Source organism: Camelus bactrianus, chromosome 24 (assembly GCF_048773025.1).
Source record: "Camelus bactrianus isolate YW-2024 breed Bactrian camel chromosome 24, ASM4877302v1, whole genome shotgun sequence".
Classification (NCBI taxonomy): Eukaryota; Metazoa; Chordata; class Mammalia; order Artiodactyla; family Camelidae; genus Camelus; species Camelus bactrianus.
This window is the reverse complement of record NC_133562.1, coordinates 14,598,231-14,612,233: the sequence shown is the minus strand read 5'-3', so window position 1 is coordinate 14,612,233 and position 14,003 is coordinate 14,598,231. Positions and strand designations below refer to the sequence as shown.

Sequence of the window (14,003 nt, the reverse complement as noted above, 5' to 3'; positions counted from 1 at the left end):
GCGTTGCATTTTTCCTTGCCTTATATTTCTGGCATATAATTCTGAAGGAATCCAGTCAGCTGAATGACATTATAGTAAAATTTCTTTCATTCACTTCTACATATTTAGAGGAAAAAATCTATAAAAATTAAGTCAGGAACAGAAGCCAGCTCAGGCCTCCCTTCGGTACATAATTACTGGCTTCTCGCCCTTCCATCACTGTAAAGCAGAGCGTAAAAAAGGAAGCGGCTGCTGATGAACGGGTCGGATGTTTGCAGGCACACCCTTTCCGTGAGACCAACAAGAATGCAGCAGCGCAGGACTTTCTCTTACACTTGAGTTAACTGCAGCGCCCACAGCACATTTCTGCACACTGGCAGTCCTTTCTAAAAGCTTTCTAAAAGCACTGTTGTGTTCAAACGATACCTGGCCTGTTTAGGCCGGCTCCAGCGAAGCCCCCAAACACCGGGCGGGGAGCACTCTCTCTCCGGTGAGCAGGTGCCCTGAGACGCTCCACCAGAGCGTGGGAAGGGCAGGGCGAGCGGGCAGGAAGCAGCGCAAACAGCCACATCGTTTGCCCACCGTTTCCAGGGAGGCCTCTAGGGCTCCAACGGGCCCATTCGGCGTGAAAGGCAAGCAGACGCCTCTATCACTGTGACAGCACGGACCACCAACGTCGCCCTGCGGTTTTCCCAGTCGCACCTCGCCGGGCTTTGCCAAGTACGTGCGTGAGAACCAAGCCAATCATCGCGAGCCTCCCCTCCTGGCTCCGCCCACCATGCTGCTAGTCCCGCCCTAGCCCCGCCCAGCAGGGCCCACCCGTCGCACTTCCGGCTCCAGCCTCCCGACCGGCCTCCGTAGCTCTTCACTTCCCTCTTCTCGGCTCTCTTCCCCCGCCCCTATCGCCTCCTTTAACACCGTCACGTGAGGGACGAGCGCGGGGGCTGCCGGGATAAGTACGCCGGTGGGTCAGGGTTCGGCCTCAACATGGCGGTTCCGGTCGGGCAGTGACCAAGGCTTTGCCGTCGAGAGGATTAACTGGCGATTGTCGGCGTCTCCACCTATCAGGGTGGAATGCGAGGACGCCGGGGCGAGCGCTGAGGAGCGGCGGTGACGGGGAGGGGTCGGTGGCGGGTGCCCTTGGAGCCGAGGCGGCGGCGTCTGTTCCTTCTATTGGTCTCAAGGCTTCAGTGCGGGGCCCCGCCCGGCCGGGCCAGGCCGGCGGGCGGCGGCAGTAGCTGCTGCAGCCGCAGGATCAGCCTCTGAGAGTGGGCCGGACGGCGGGCGCCGCCGCTGCCTCTCCCGCGGTGATGGCCCAGTGTGTACAGTCAGTGCAGGAGCTCATTCCGGACTCCTTCGTCCCCTGTGTCGCCGCGCTGTGTAGCGACGAAGCTGAGCGGCTCACTCGTCTCAATCACCTTAGCTTCGCGGAGTTGCTTAAGCCCTTCTCTCGCCTCACTTCCGAGGGTATGTGGTCTCCTCCCTTTTTCTCTGAGCTGCCGCAAAGCCCGGGCCGAGAGAGGGAAGTTGGGGGCGGGCAGGGAAGAGAAGGACGATGTTTACATCTCGGAGCCGGTGGAGTGGCGTCGGTCTGGGGCCCCGCGTTGTCTCCGGTGGCCACAGGAGGAGGGGCCATGAGAGAGGATGTCAAGACTGCGTGGTCCTAGCCTCCAGTTTTTCTAGGCACTCACGGGACAAGCCAGGCTGTTGGGTAATTAGTGTAAAAAACATGAGCCCCAGAGAAGGGCATTGAGACTTCTTAGCGGCCATAGAGAGGGAATTAGAAAGTGGCAAGGCAGGTGAGGGTAAGAAGATGCTGCCTCTTAGACCACGAGGTCTTAGTAAAGAAGACGAATTGTCCTCCCCTGGGAGTTAAACTGGGCTTTCAAACTTGTCTTGAACATTACATTCTTTAGCAGTGAGGCGCTTTTACTTTTTTTCTTTTGAGAGTTTAAACTTTTTAAAAAACTTTAGAAATTTTTTATCTTTTGAGAATTTTCTTAGTTATCCAGTATTTTACTTAACCTCTCAAGAAAATAAAAAGTATTATAAAAGTAATGAAACTTGCCGCAGCCTTTTTTGGCCTGGGGGACGAGGAAGTAAGAACAAGTTGTAGTTAATTTAATTGAGATAGTTGGAGTTACCTAGATTTATAGGGATAGAAAAGTCCTGAAGTGTGTTTTTTGGGGATAAAAGTTTAAATCCATGGGGTAATGTCTTTTATTGAAGAGCTACCTGTTTTCTCCAGCTTTAGATTATTTACTAGGGAAAAGTAAGCGGAATACTCCAGGCGTGATTTAACCAATATCTTTACCTGTACTTTGCAGACAGAACATAGAAAAGTATAGGTAAAGTTCCTTGTTAAGTCTGTATAAAATAAAAGGTTCTATAATAAAGTTGTGTCAAGTGGACGACCATGATGCTTACTTGGCTATGATGACTTCTCCACAAAAAACAATACTGTACCATAAATTTATGTGTTTATATTGCTATAGATGTGTATTCTTTGGGAGAATAGCTCAATTATAAGTCCACTTTTGTGTTTAAAGGAGAGAGGGAGCTATCAAAAAAACCAAAGTTTGGAAACTCTTGGATTTTCTTCAGCCTGTACCTTAGCCATCAGTCTCATCTCCTCCCGTTGTATTAAGTCAACAAAAACAACCATGTGCCCTACATTCTTAAATTATTAAAAAAACAAAACAGGTGAGGGCCAGTTTGACTTTGAACTGTGTGCTTTCTTGCTTGTTATTAACATAATGATTAACATTAACATGATAATTAACATAATAAAGAATAATGATGCTCATACCTGATACCTGCTTATGTAGCTTTTCTTTTTTAGTGTTTGAATCCTGTGAGGTAGATAATGTTAACACTATTTTAAATTTGAGGACGTTGAGGCATAGGGATGTCACCTTGTCCACAGTCTTATAGGTGAGAAAGATTTAAAAACGCAATGTGACTCAACGTGTTCTTAAGTCACCTTATCTCCTGCCAGTATTTAGAATCATTTATTCACACAAGGGAGCAGTGCAGTCCAGTAGTCACATAAATAACTTTAGGTTACTTGGTAGTCATGTTGTAAGAAAGGTGAAAAGAAATGAGTGAAAGTAGTTTAAATAATCTATCTTATTTAATTCAGTATTTCCAAAATGTTACCATTTCAACACATAATAGATACTAAAAACCTTAGAGGTAATTTTCTGTTGGGGGGGAGGAAGAATTGTGTGGTTTATAAACAACTGAGTTTTTTTTAAATATACAGTTTTGTGTGCTAAAAGATATCATTTTATTTTTCAAAATATATTCCACAGAATACCAGTTGTATTATATGTACTGTGAAAAAAATTTGTGGTCAAATAAGTTTGTTTAATATAGCCCCTGTTTGGAAGAATTACAGTGTCATTTGACACATTACGACTCTGGGAACACCTGCTGTAAAGAGACCTTTTAAAAAATCCAGTATTTCCCAAATTTATTTGAACATGGAATTGATTTTTCGGAAACAACTCTTAACTGTCTTGAGCAACCAGTATTCTGTGAGCATCACATACTGGGAAATGTTACTTTGTAAAATAGTATTCAAGAAACTGTATTTATATAGTAACCTACAGAAGAAGTGAATTTCATTTTGAAGTTGAGATGTTATAAGATATATAAAGTCACCTTTTATGAACTAATCTTAACGAAGCTTCCGTATAATTAGTTCTGAAGCTTTTGGATTTTGTGTGTGTGATTTAAGAGCATTTCTCTGAATTATTCTTAGCTCTTATTTTTCTCTCTATTAAGTTGGTTTTGTGATACTCCAGTGTATTGCTAATCTGTTTACCAAACTACCCCAGAATTTAGCACCTTAAACCCGAGGTGTTTGTTCTCTTTCTGTTTCTCAGGAACCTGGGAGTGGCTTAGCCCTTGAGCTCGTGGTGGAGCTGTCTGTAGGGGTGTAGCCATCTAGGGCTGGAGGGTTCTCTTCCAAGCTCACTACTGTGGTTGTTGGCAAATCTCACTTCCTCACTGGATGTTGGCCTGAGACCTCAATTCTTTCCTCTCCGTGGGCCTCTCCGTAGGTTCCCAGAGTGTCTCCATGACCTGGTAGTTAAATTCTCCCAAGAGCGATCAGAGAACCCAGTATGAAAGCCGTACTCTTTTATAACCTTATCTCAGAAGTAGTATACCGTTGCTCATGCTGTGTTCCATTGGTCACACATACCAATCCTGGGGTGGAGGAGGGGTCTGCACAGGAGTGTGTACCAGTAAGTACCGGGATCATTAGCTGTCATTTCAGAGGCTAGCTGCCACACCTAACTCATTTCTGGATTATTAGTAGGATTACCTAAGGACTAAATAACCCAGTAACTGATAAACCCATTCTGAATATAGGGCACAACTAGAATAACCTTTTTGTATTAATGCTTAAGAACACTAAACCAATTTAAAATTTTGAGAGAGATTTAATACAGCACTGCTGCTTATGTTGTTTGGCAATTATGGATCAACTTTAGGGAAACTGCTTGTGCAATATGTTTCTAAAAATATCAGAAATGTACCATAGTATTTTCCTGTTTTTTGGTTTCCCTGTTTCATAGACCAGCTGAGAAGTTTAATTAGGGGGAGAGGCCTGTATGTGTTTATGTTTTCTAAATTACTTAAGTAAACAATTATAGACGAATGCGGAGAAAACAGGACACATCCAGCTCCCCTTTACCCAGAGCCAACAAATCTTGGCATGTTTGCTTGGTGACTTTTATTTTCCTTTAAGAAGAAACATAGAGTTGAAATCACCTTTTCACCCTTCTTTAGTCCCATTTTTTTCCTTCCGTCATTGTAGGTAACCATTATAATGGAATTTGCATGTATACTTTCTGTACATATATTTAGATTTACAGTACAACTGCACATATTCATGCTACATGTAGTATTTTTAAAAGATTTTTGTCTCATGTTTTTAAATTAGAAATTTAGAAGTCAACAGAGAGAATACGCAGGAAATTAAGGAAGACAGCTTTTAACAAATGTAACTTTATTTGAAACATAAGCATCCCTGAACTTAAAAGTTTGGTGTAAAGCATTTTCCATTGGGGGACAAATGTCGTATTTTTAAAGGGTAGGTACCCAAAGTCAGTTTTCCAGAATTGTCTCATAATTGTGTACGATGATCCATGATGTACTTGAAATAGAGTATGTTGTACATGCCACCTCCATCACTTCTTGAGCACTTAACTGTACGTGTCAGGCACGTGCTAAGTGCTTTGCACTTACTGTGTCTTCTAACAGTATCTCACCTAAACCCTTAAAATAACTAGGAAGTAGGTTATTTTTTTCATATATTATAGATGAAGAAATTGAGGCACAGAAAAGTTTAAAAGTTTTTAATAAGTGGTGGGTTGGGATTTTAAATAAAGTCTGATTTCAGAAGTTGGGTCCTTAATCAGTACAATGGACTGCTTCTAATACTACCATGGAAACTCATCATCTTGTCTGATTATATTTATATGAAGAAATAAGTTCACACTGCCTAGTATGCACTGTGGCATTGTTGCTACAGTAGCCTGAGAACCTGTTCCCTGGCCTGAAGCTCTGAACTACTGGCTATAACTCACAGACTGAGACAAGGCCTGTAGCAGGGTAGAGGCAGGAGGCATGGGTTAGGAGAAGGGATCTGGGCATTGATATTTTTTTTCTTTTAAATACACTTTATTTTTTAGAGCAGTTTTAGGTTCACAGCAAAATTGAGCAGAAAGTACAGAGAGTTCTCATATACCTCCTGTTCCAACATGTGCACAGCCTCCCCCCTCCAACTATCAACATCCTGCACCAGAGTGGGCATTGATTTTTATGATAGTAGAAGAGGGGCTGAGAATGCAGGCATCGCGACTGGGGAAGCAGAGGGAGCCTGCACGCAGCATGTAATTCTTCTTTCTTCCCTTTCACTGTTTTCAGTGTTGATATCATGGACCTCACACTGTCCTGGACCAGCCTAAGGGTGAGATGAGAATTAGAGATTTTGTATGGATGGTCCCTGGCAACCCCAAAGATAAGAGGAAAGAAAGGACTAGGAAGAGAGTATACTTCTGAGCACTAGCACTGAGGGAGGGGAAGGTTAGACTGTCTAGCTAGCCCTTTTGGAATATAATGGAATGTTGTAAGTCGGTTGTGTTCTGGAAAACTGTTCCACTTGGAATTTCTGATTTCCAAATTGGGCATCCTTTTTGTTTGTGAAACATTAACTCAATTTTTAAATTGTTGTAATAGTGGCTTGTTATGCTTTGTGTAGGATTAATTTCAAGTTCTTTTTTTCTTTTTTTAAAGTTCATATGAGAGATCCTAATAATCAGCTTCACGTTATTAAAAATTTGAAGATAGTGGTGAGCAACATTATCACCCAGCCACCTCAGCCTGGAGCCATTCGGAAGCTTTTGAGTGACGTTGTTTCTGGCAGTCAACCTGCAGAAGGATTAGTAGCTAATGTGATTACAGCGGGAGATTATGACCTCAACATCAGTGGTATGTGATGAGGTTTATTATTATTTTTTAAATGAGGTTTTATTTTGTTAGGAAAGGTAATTCTGTAACTTGGAAGTCATTCAACAAACACTGAACAGCTTGCTGACTGCTGGAGCCTGGGAATACAGTGTTGAAAAAAAACAGTCCTTGCTTTTATGGAAGTTACAATCAAGTAAGCAGACAGCCATTCAAATGACTATAAATTAAGTGATTTCATTTTACTTTTTCATAATGAAAATGTTTTTGTAGTTCTAATTGTAAAATTAATATAAGCTCCATGATGGCAGGAACTTTGACTCTTTGTTTATTCCCTGTAAATAAAACAACGTATTCTTTTGTGACAAAAGTAATACTATGATTATATGAAAAATATTAAGTTTATTGTATTTTTTATCTTGCTTAGTGTTACGTGGAGGAAGTGTTTATAATATCTAAATAAATATTTAATCTTAATCTGATTTGAATGGTAAATGTTTTTGTAATAAGATTGATAGGTAAAATTTATTTTATGTAAAGTGAATTAGCAGTATTTGGTGTGACTCTTCCAGTGTGAAAAAAACTTAAGGGACGTGGGATAGATTTTTAGAGGGCAAGATTAAAAGTACATCGTTTAATTAGGATATTTCAGCATCCTAATAAAATAATCTTTAGGTCAGTATAATATATAACCTGTTATGTTAATGCCTCCTAATTGCTTATTTAAAGATTTTCCCAAACATACAGAGAGAACTTAAGTGGCATGTTTTATTTTTTATTTTTATTTATTTTTTTAACATTTTTTATTGATTTATAATCATTTTACAATGTTGTGTCAAATTCCAGTGTTCAGCACAATTTTTCAGTCATTCATGGACATAAACACACTCATTGTCACATTTTTTTCTCTGTGAGTTATCATAACATTTTGTGTTTATTTCCCTGTGCTATACAGTATAATCTTGTTTATCTATTCTACAATTCTGAAATCCCAGTCTATCCCTTCCCACCCTCCACCCCCCTGGTAACCACAAGTCTGTATTCTCTGTCTGTGAGTCTATTTCTGTCCTGTATTTACGCTTTGTTTTTGTTTGTTTGTTTGTTTTTGTTTTTGTTTTTTAGATTCCACATATGAGAGTGGTATGTTTTAGATCACGAAGTTGGTTGCACTTGTATAGTTAGGAATATTTGTAGATTTATTTTGTTTAAATGTTCATAATTTTTCTTCTCCCTATGTTATTTTAATTCCAGCAAGGTAAATTAATTTCATAAAAAGTTTAGAATATTATGGTTATCTTTACAAATTAAACGAATCCATTTCAGGATACATATTTTAAGCAGTTCCTGGCATAACATATTTTCAACATGAGGCAAAATGTATTTTTTCTGGGATAAAGTGATGGAATTTGAACTATTTCTGTCATCAATGGAAAATTCATGTTGAAGTGTAAAGGGCAATGAGTCAGGTGCCAGAGTGTCCACGTTTTTATAAAATCGTAGCCGTGAGTTAATTGGATAACTTGAATAGACCATTTATCCAGATAGTTTTATTCTCTGAAAACAGGAGAATTTGGCTAGATTATTTATTAAGGCCTCTCCTAGACCTTTAATCCTATGATTCTGTTTTATAGGGACTTTTAACATTTTTGTTACTCAGTCAACAAGTATATATTGATTTCCTACTGTATACTTTGCATTGAGATACAGAGATAAGGAAGATGTGCTACATATAACTTTGTAATCTGGTCAATAATTATGATACATTCTAATTTCCAAGACCTTAAAATACAATAGATTGTAATAGAGATAGGCATATCCAATATGCCAAAGTGCTTAGGGGGCCCAGAAAATTATCATATTTTTAAAAATATATATATTTTTTATACTGCAAATGTCTTCCTGAATTCCAAAGCCCATAATAACTTTTACTTTTAAAAAAATTTAATTTATCAAAATAATATGTGCGCCGAGACATGATGCTAAAAAGACTTCCAAGGAACAGACAACAATAATCTGCTCTCTGTATCCCTGTCCCACCAAGTGGTTTCCTCTGGTATTTTGTGTTTCTAAGTAATAATTTTATATGGCTATTTAAGACTTAAAGTTTTTATTTATTGGCTTCTCATTATAATTGATGAAGATTTAGCTTAATTACTCCCCTTCCTCCTTTCCCCCTAGTTTTCTTTCTATTCCATGCTTTCTCAATGGGGAATGATACCATCCCTTAGTGGGTTGAAAATTTGGTTCTTGGGGTGTGAAAAAAATCTTAGATATCACAATGGTTTGGCTCTCCAAAGGACCACAGTACATAAGTGGATACACAGTGTATCTGTAGAATTACTGAAAAATATTCTTTGTGGGGAAGCCAATTAGGAAAATGTCTAAAATGGTTCATGGAGAGAGAGAGTGAAATAAAAGTTTTGAAACACTGTTCTGTTCCATTGTGGACTGGTTGCTCTTGAAGGCCTTCTCCACAAATGTAATCCTGGAGACTTCCTTCCTTTGTCTTCTCTGTAACCTCTCATTCGTGTCTTTTTTGATGTATTTCCTTGATTTGATGAAGGACTTCTCCAGTAGCTTCCTAAGAAAGGTTGCTTGGAAGGTAAAATGTTTGAGGAATAAATGTCTGAAAATGTTCTTATCTTTCATACTTGATTGATTGATTGATTGTATATACTATTAGTTAGAAATCATTTCCCTCAGAATAGTTCTACTTTCTTCCAGCTTCTAATGTTGCTTGAAAGAAGCTGGATGCCATTGCAGTACATATCCCCCTATTTCCTACAACCTGTAGAAGCTTTTAGAAGTTCTTTATCTCTGCTATTTTGAAATTTCCTATTGGGCCTGATTTAACTCCTTTTTCACTCATTTTACTGAGCAGTTCCTTTTAATTAGCTGATCACACACATAATTTAGCCCTGAGGAATTTTTTTATATTGTTTTTTGTTAATGTCTTCCCTGTTTTTTTGTCTGGTCTTTCGGGAACTACTGTTATTTGGACGTAGAACTTCCTGAATTGCTCTTCTAATATTCTTACCTTTTTTCTAATATTGTCCATCTCTATCTCTGTCCTTGTTTTACTTTCTCGGGAATATACTTGACTTCATCTTTCACCCATCTAGTGAGACTGTTTTTTCTTTGCTCTTTGGATTTCCCTTTTGTACCATGATGATGATGTCGCGTGTTAAAGTATCTTAACTCTGAGGATATTAATGAATTACTGTTTGGTTATTTCAGTTTTTAAGTTTTCTTCTATCCTGTGCTTTTTCTTCCATTTGTATTATTTTTCAGCTTGTTTTGGTTTCTTTTTCATATTGGAAACTTTCCTTAAATGTCTGGTGAGCCCTTGGGATTATTTTTTGTTTCAACTTGAGGTATTAAAACCCTGATTGTGCATAGAACAATTTGTCAGCTTGTGGACTTCTTTATTGGTTGGTGAGGCTGTGAACAGGCTTGAGGGTTGCCAGTTTTTATTACTTATAGTTGTTTTATTTGGGGCTGTTCAGTTATCTCTAGAGAAAGATTCTCAAATCTGATGTCTGGTTATCTGTGTACTGGATGTAGGCTTATTTATTTTTTTTAATAGTCTATTAGAGTGATTTGGTACAGATGGTTTATAGGAACAGTGTGGTCATGATTTGGTTGTATTTATCTAATTACATTATATTCTCAGGTCTCTGCCAACATCTCCACGTAAAGAGGAATTCAGTGCCTTTTGCCTTTAAAAGTGGGTGTAGGCATTACTGTAGCTGAACACTTTAGGCAAATTTTAAAGAAAGAATCCCAAATGGTTCAGATAAACTATAGAAGAAAAGTTTCTTCAGCTTCTTTCCCTGGTACTTTAAGGCAATTCCCTTTAGCTTTATTGTTATGTTGGTCTTGAAGTCTGGGAATGTGATATGATGAGGTACTGACTTCATTTTAATAAAATTTCATTATAAGAGAATAATACTCTTTGAAGATTCAAGAGTGTTCTGTCCATTTTAAATAAGATTCTCTGTCTAGAAATAGACTTCTAGTTTTTACCATTAATGTGAGTCATCATACTTTTCACCCATTCTATTTGAGAAATAAATGTTAATGTTTACCTCATAAAACTTACTTAACAATGCCATGTTTTCATCATCAGATTGGTCAATTAAAGGTAGTGTACAGTGGTTGGAAACACACATTGATGGAAAAGAATCTTCATTATATACAGATATTTCCTGTGGTAGTATCAGTTTCCAGATTCTTTTCACTCCACTCCTTGCCTGTTACCTTTTTTCCTCTCACCTACTCCTTTTTTTGTATTTATTTCAATTAACATGTCTGTATGATTTTTCTAAAATGGTGATAACTTTTGTTATCTATCCTATTATCTGTTGTGTATTGTGTTTGCTCTTGATTTACTGTATTTTCTGCTAAACCCAGGCATTGTCCTTGAATAGTATAATTTGGGCTGCATCTTGTTTTGATAAGAAGGAAGAAAGTATTTTTTCTCCTTTAAGTGTGTAGTATACTTTTTCTGATTGCCTTTGTAGTAATTGCTGTTACTCTGTAAGATACCATGATACTTCAGTGAATAGTCAGGTATAAACAGTATTTTAGAGGATTGTTTAAATATTCTTCAATATTTTCCCCTAGATTTTAGCAAAAAGCATAAAAAAGTGACAAATGAACTTATATCTAAAACAGAAACAGACTCACAGACATAGAATACAGACTTGTGGTTGCCAGTGGGGAGGAGAGCAGGAAGGGATAAACTGGGAGTTCAAGATTTGCAGATACTGACTGGTATATATAAAATAGGTAAACAAGTTTATACTGTATAGCACAGGAAAATATATTTAGTATCTTGTAGTAGCTCGTGGTGAAAAAAATATAAAAATGAATATATGTATATTCATGTATGACTGAAGGATTGTGCTGTACACTAGAAGTTGACACATTGTAAACTGAAAAAAAAATTAATAAAGCAGGAGGAAAAACAGAAAGCAAAAAGAGAAGGATGCCCTTGACTTTTTGGCATGAAGAAAAACTGAAGGAGGACTTCTTAATTAACCCTTCAGAGAAACATGGTGGCTGAGGGAAAAGTTAACCTCATCAGCCTGAATGTGATGTGGCTGAAGGATGAAACCCATTTCTGCCGTATACATTTAGAAAAATTTCCTTTGCTCCTTATGTTCTTTGTTGAGTGCCCAGTGTCTTCTTGCACCAGTATTTAGAAAGTATTATTTCAGTTTAAGAACTCATATGTGTGTGTACTTGCCTTTTTCTTTTTGATTTAATTTTTAGTTACGTAGAAATTTATATTGTTCCAAAGTCAAAACTGTGAAACAAAGTACATTCACAGAGCTCTAGCTTCTATTTAGGCCCTTCCCCTTTCTCATCTTTTTTTTTTTTCTTTTCTCTTATACGTGGTAGCATTTGTTAGATTTATCCTTCAGTTGTTTCTCTTTGACAGTATAAGCAAATGCATGCGTAACTTTTTATATCTTCTTTCCTTTCTTTTGCAAAAATACATTTTCTTCTGCTGTTGCCTTTTTCTTTCACTTTATATATATATCCTGGGAGCACTTTATAGTGATGTATAGAGATTTTTCCCCTTTTTCCTAAAGTTGCATAGTGAGTCTATTTAATGTATGTACCGTAGTTTATTTAACCAGTCCCCCCGATGTACATGAGAATTTTCTAGACTTTAATTACAGATAGTGTTGCAATGAATAATTATTTTGGAAGATCTAATTTGTTTATTGAGAACTCCCCAACCCACCATAAAACAAACCCCTTTTCATATGTCCACATCTTACTGGTGATTTGTTAAATTTAAGCATCATTGAAACAACAAAATTAATAGAAAAATAATCAAAGTTGATAAAGTAATTTCCCCCACCTGTGGAGATTTCTTCCTATTTAACCAAAATTTTCATTATTCTTTATATTTTCTTTTCTTGTCATTGGTACTAAATGAAAATATATACTAATTTTCAAGATAGAGACTAATTTTGATTAATTTGGGGAGAAAGATGTATTTACTAGTTGGTAAGAAAATTGGTTTCCGATTATAACAGAGACTACTGGTCTGTGTCATTTATTTTGCAATTTTTGCCACTTTTCTTATATTTTGTAATATTTCTGGGACTCTTTTTCCTCTCCTATAGCAATGAACATGAGGTTTTTGTATTAGTAGACCTCCTAACCAATAAATGGGTAATTCTCATAAGGCATTTGTTGGAATTAAAGGTTTTTGTATATATGGCACCAGGTTAGATGTGATATTTGGTTGAGATTAACAGCTTTTTTCTTCAACCTTCCTAGTTGTTTAATGTAGTGTTATGATGTAAACAAAATATATTTGCTGTGTTGTCAGTGATTAAGAGGAAAACAAAAAGTACGCAGGTTTTGTTGTCACCAATAGTAGCTAAGAATGGAGTATTCTTTTATAAAACTGATTTAAACAATCTGCTTAAACCTAGTGAAAATGACTGACTAAATTCAAATTTTTAAGAAGTTAGAATAGTTGTAATGTAAAATGCTTACTATGGAGCAAGAGAGATTCGACATTTTAATAATCATATACATATATACAAAAAGTAAAAATACACATCTATGATTATAAGGTCAAGTATACTTTGAGATTCCATTTAAAGAGATTTAATTGCTATAATACACAGGGAATCAGATTATAAAGGAGGGTTTGTCAACCTCACCACTATTGACATTTTGAGCCAAATAATTCTTTGTTGTGGGACGGGGGCTGTCTTGTTCTGTTCAGTGTAGAATGCTCTGCATCATTCCTGACCTCTTTCCCTAAATGCCAGTAGCACCCTTCTCCCCATGCTTAGGTGTGACAACTTAGTATTTCCAGACATTGCCAAATGTTTCCTGGGGGTCACATTCAGTCTTGGTTGAGAACCACTATTCTGAAGTATTTTTTGTGAAAAAGAGCTACTTATGACAACATGACTAGTGGCAGGGGCACAAAGTTATAGTTCTAAAGTCTGGTTATTCACATGGGTTATATTGAAAGCATTAATAGGTAAGTAAGTTGTGGAATCATTGTGTAGGTTTGCGAATAGGCCAGTTTTATTTTTGCAAATATATATACTACAATTATGAATATATTTGTGTGTATGGCTTATACAACATATATCACATATATATTTTAAAGAACAGGGAAAAATGCTTGTTACATATCTTTAAGCACAAGTGAGAAAATGCTTGATTATTGTTAGAAGTTATTTTTCACATCTTTTAAGAACATGAACTTGAAATTTTGTCTGTTGTAAACTGATTCTGTTGAGGATTTTTAACTTCTGTTTATTGTTAATTTTAGCTACTACTCCATGGTTTGAGTCTTACAGAGAGACATTTCTTCAGTCAATGCCAGCATCAGATCATGAATTTCTGAACCACTATTTAGCATGTATCCTTTGACTTTTATGTTCTCTAAAAATCAATTATGTTTGAAGTTATTAAGCTCAGAAAGAGTTATATGAAGGCAAAATTGTTGAGAGGATATAGAGAATGGAGAAATTATTTTTTATTGATGATGCTTCAAA

The 14,003-nt window shown here is 37.2% G+C and overlaps 1 protein-coding gene across 3 annotated transcripts in view; it reads left to right on the top strand.

The window, feature by feature from the left end:
* Positions 1–934: 934 nt before the first annotated feature.
* Positions 935–14,003, top strand: part of TRAPPC8 (trafficking protein particle complex subunit 8) — a 65,861-nt gene continuing 52,792 nt past the window's right edge. For 2 of the 3 annotated variants that reach the window (XM_010946812.3, XM_010946803.3), the window contains exons 1-3: positions 935–1,446; positions 6,289–6,483; positions 13,778–13,867. In XM_010946812.3, the coding sequence (XP_010945114.1) occupies positions 1,290–1,446; positions 6,289–6,483; positions 13,778–13,867 (442 nt within the window). In that variant the 5' untranslated portion in view covers positions 935–1,289. Of the gene's footprint in view, positions 1,447–2,528; positions 2,683–6,288; positions 6,484–13,777; positions 13,868–14,003 lie in introns of all 3 variants that reach the window. The other variant, XM_074352212.1, reaches the window with a different exon arrangement.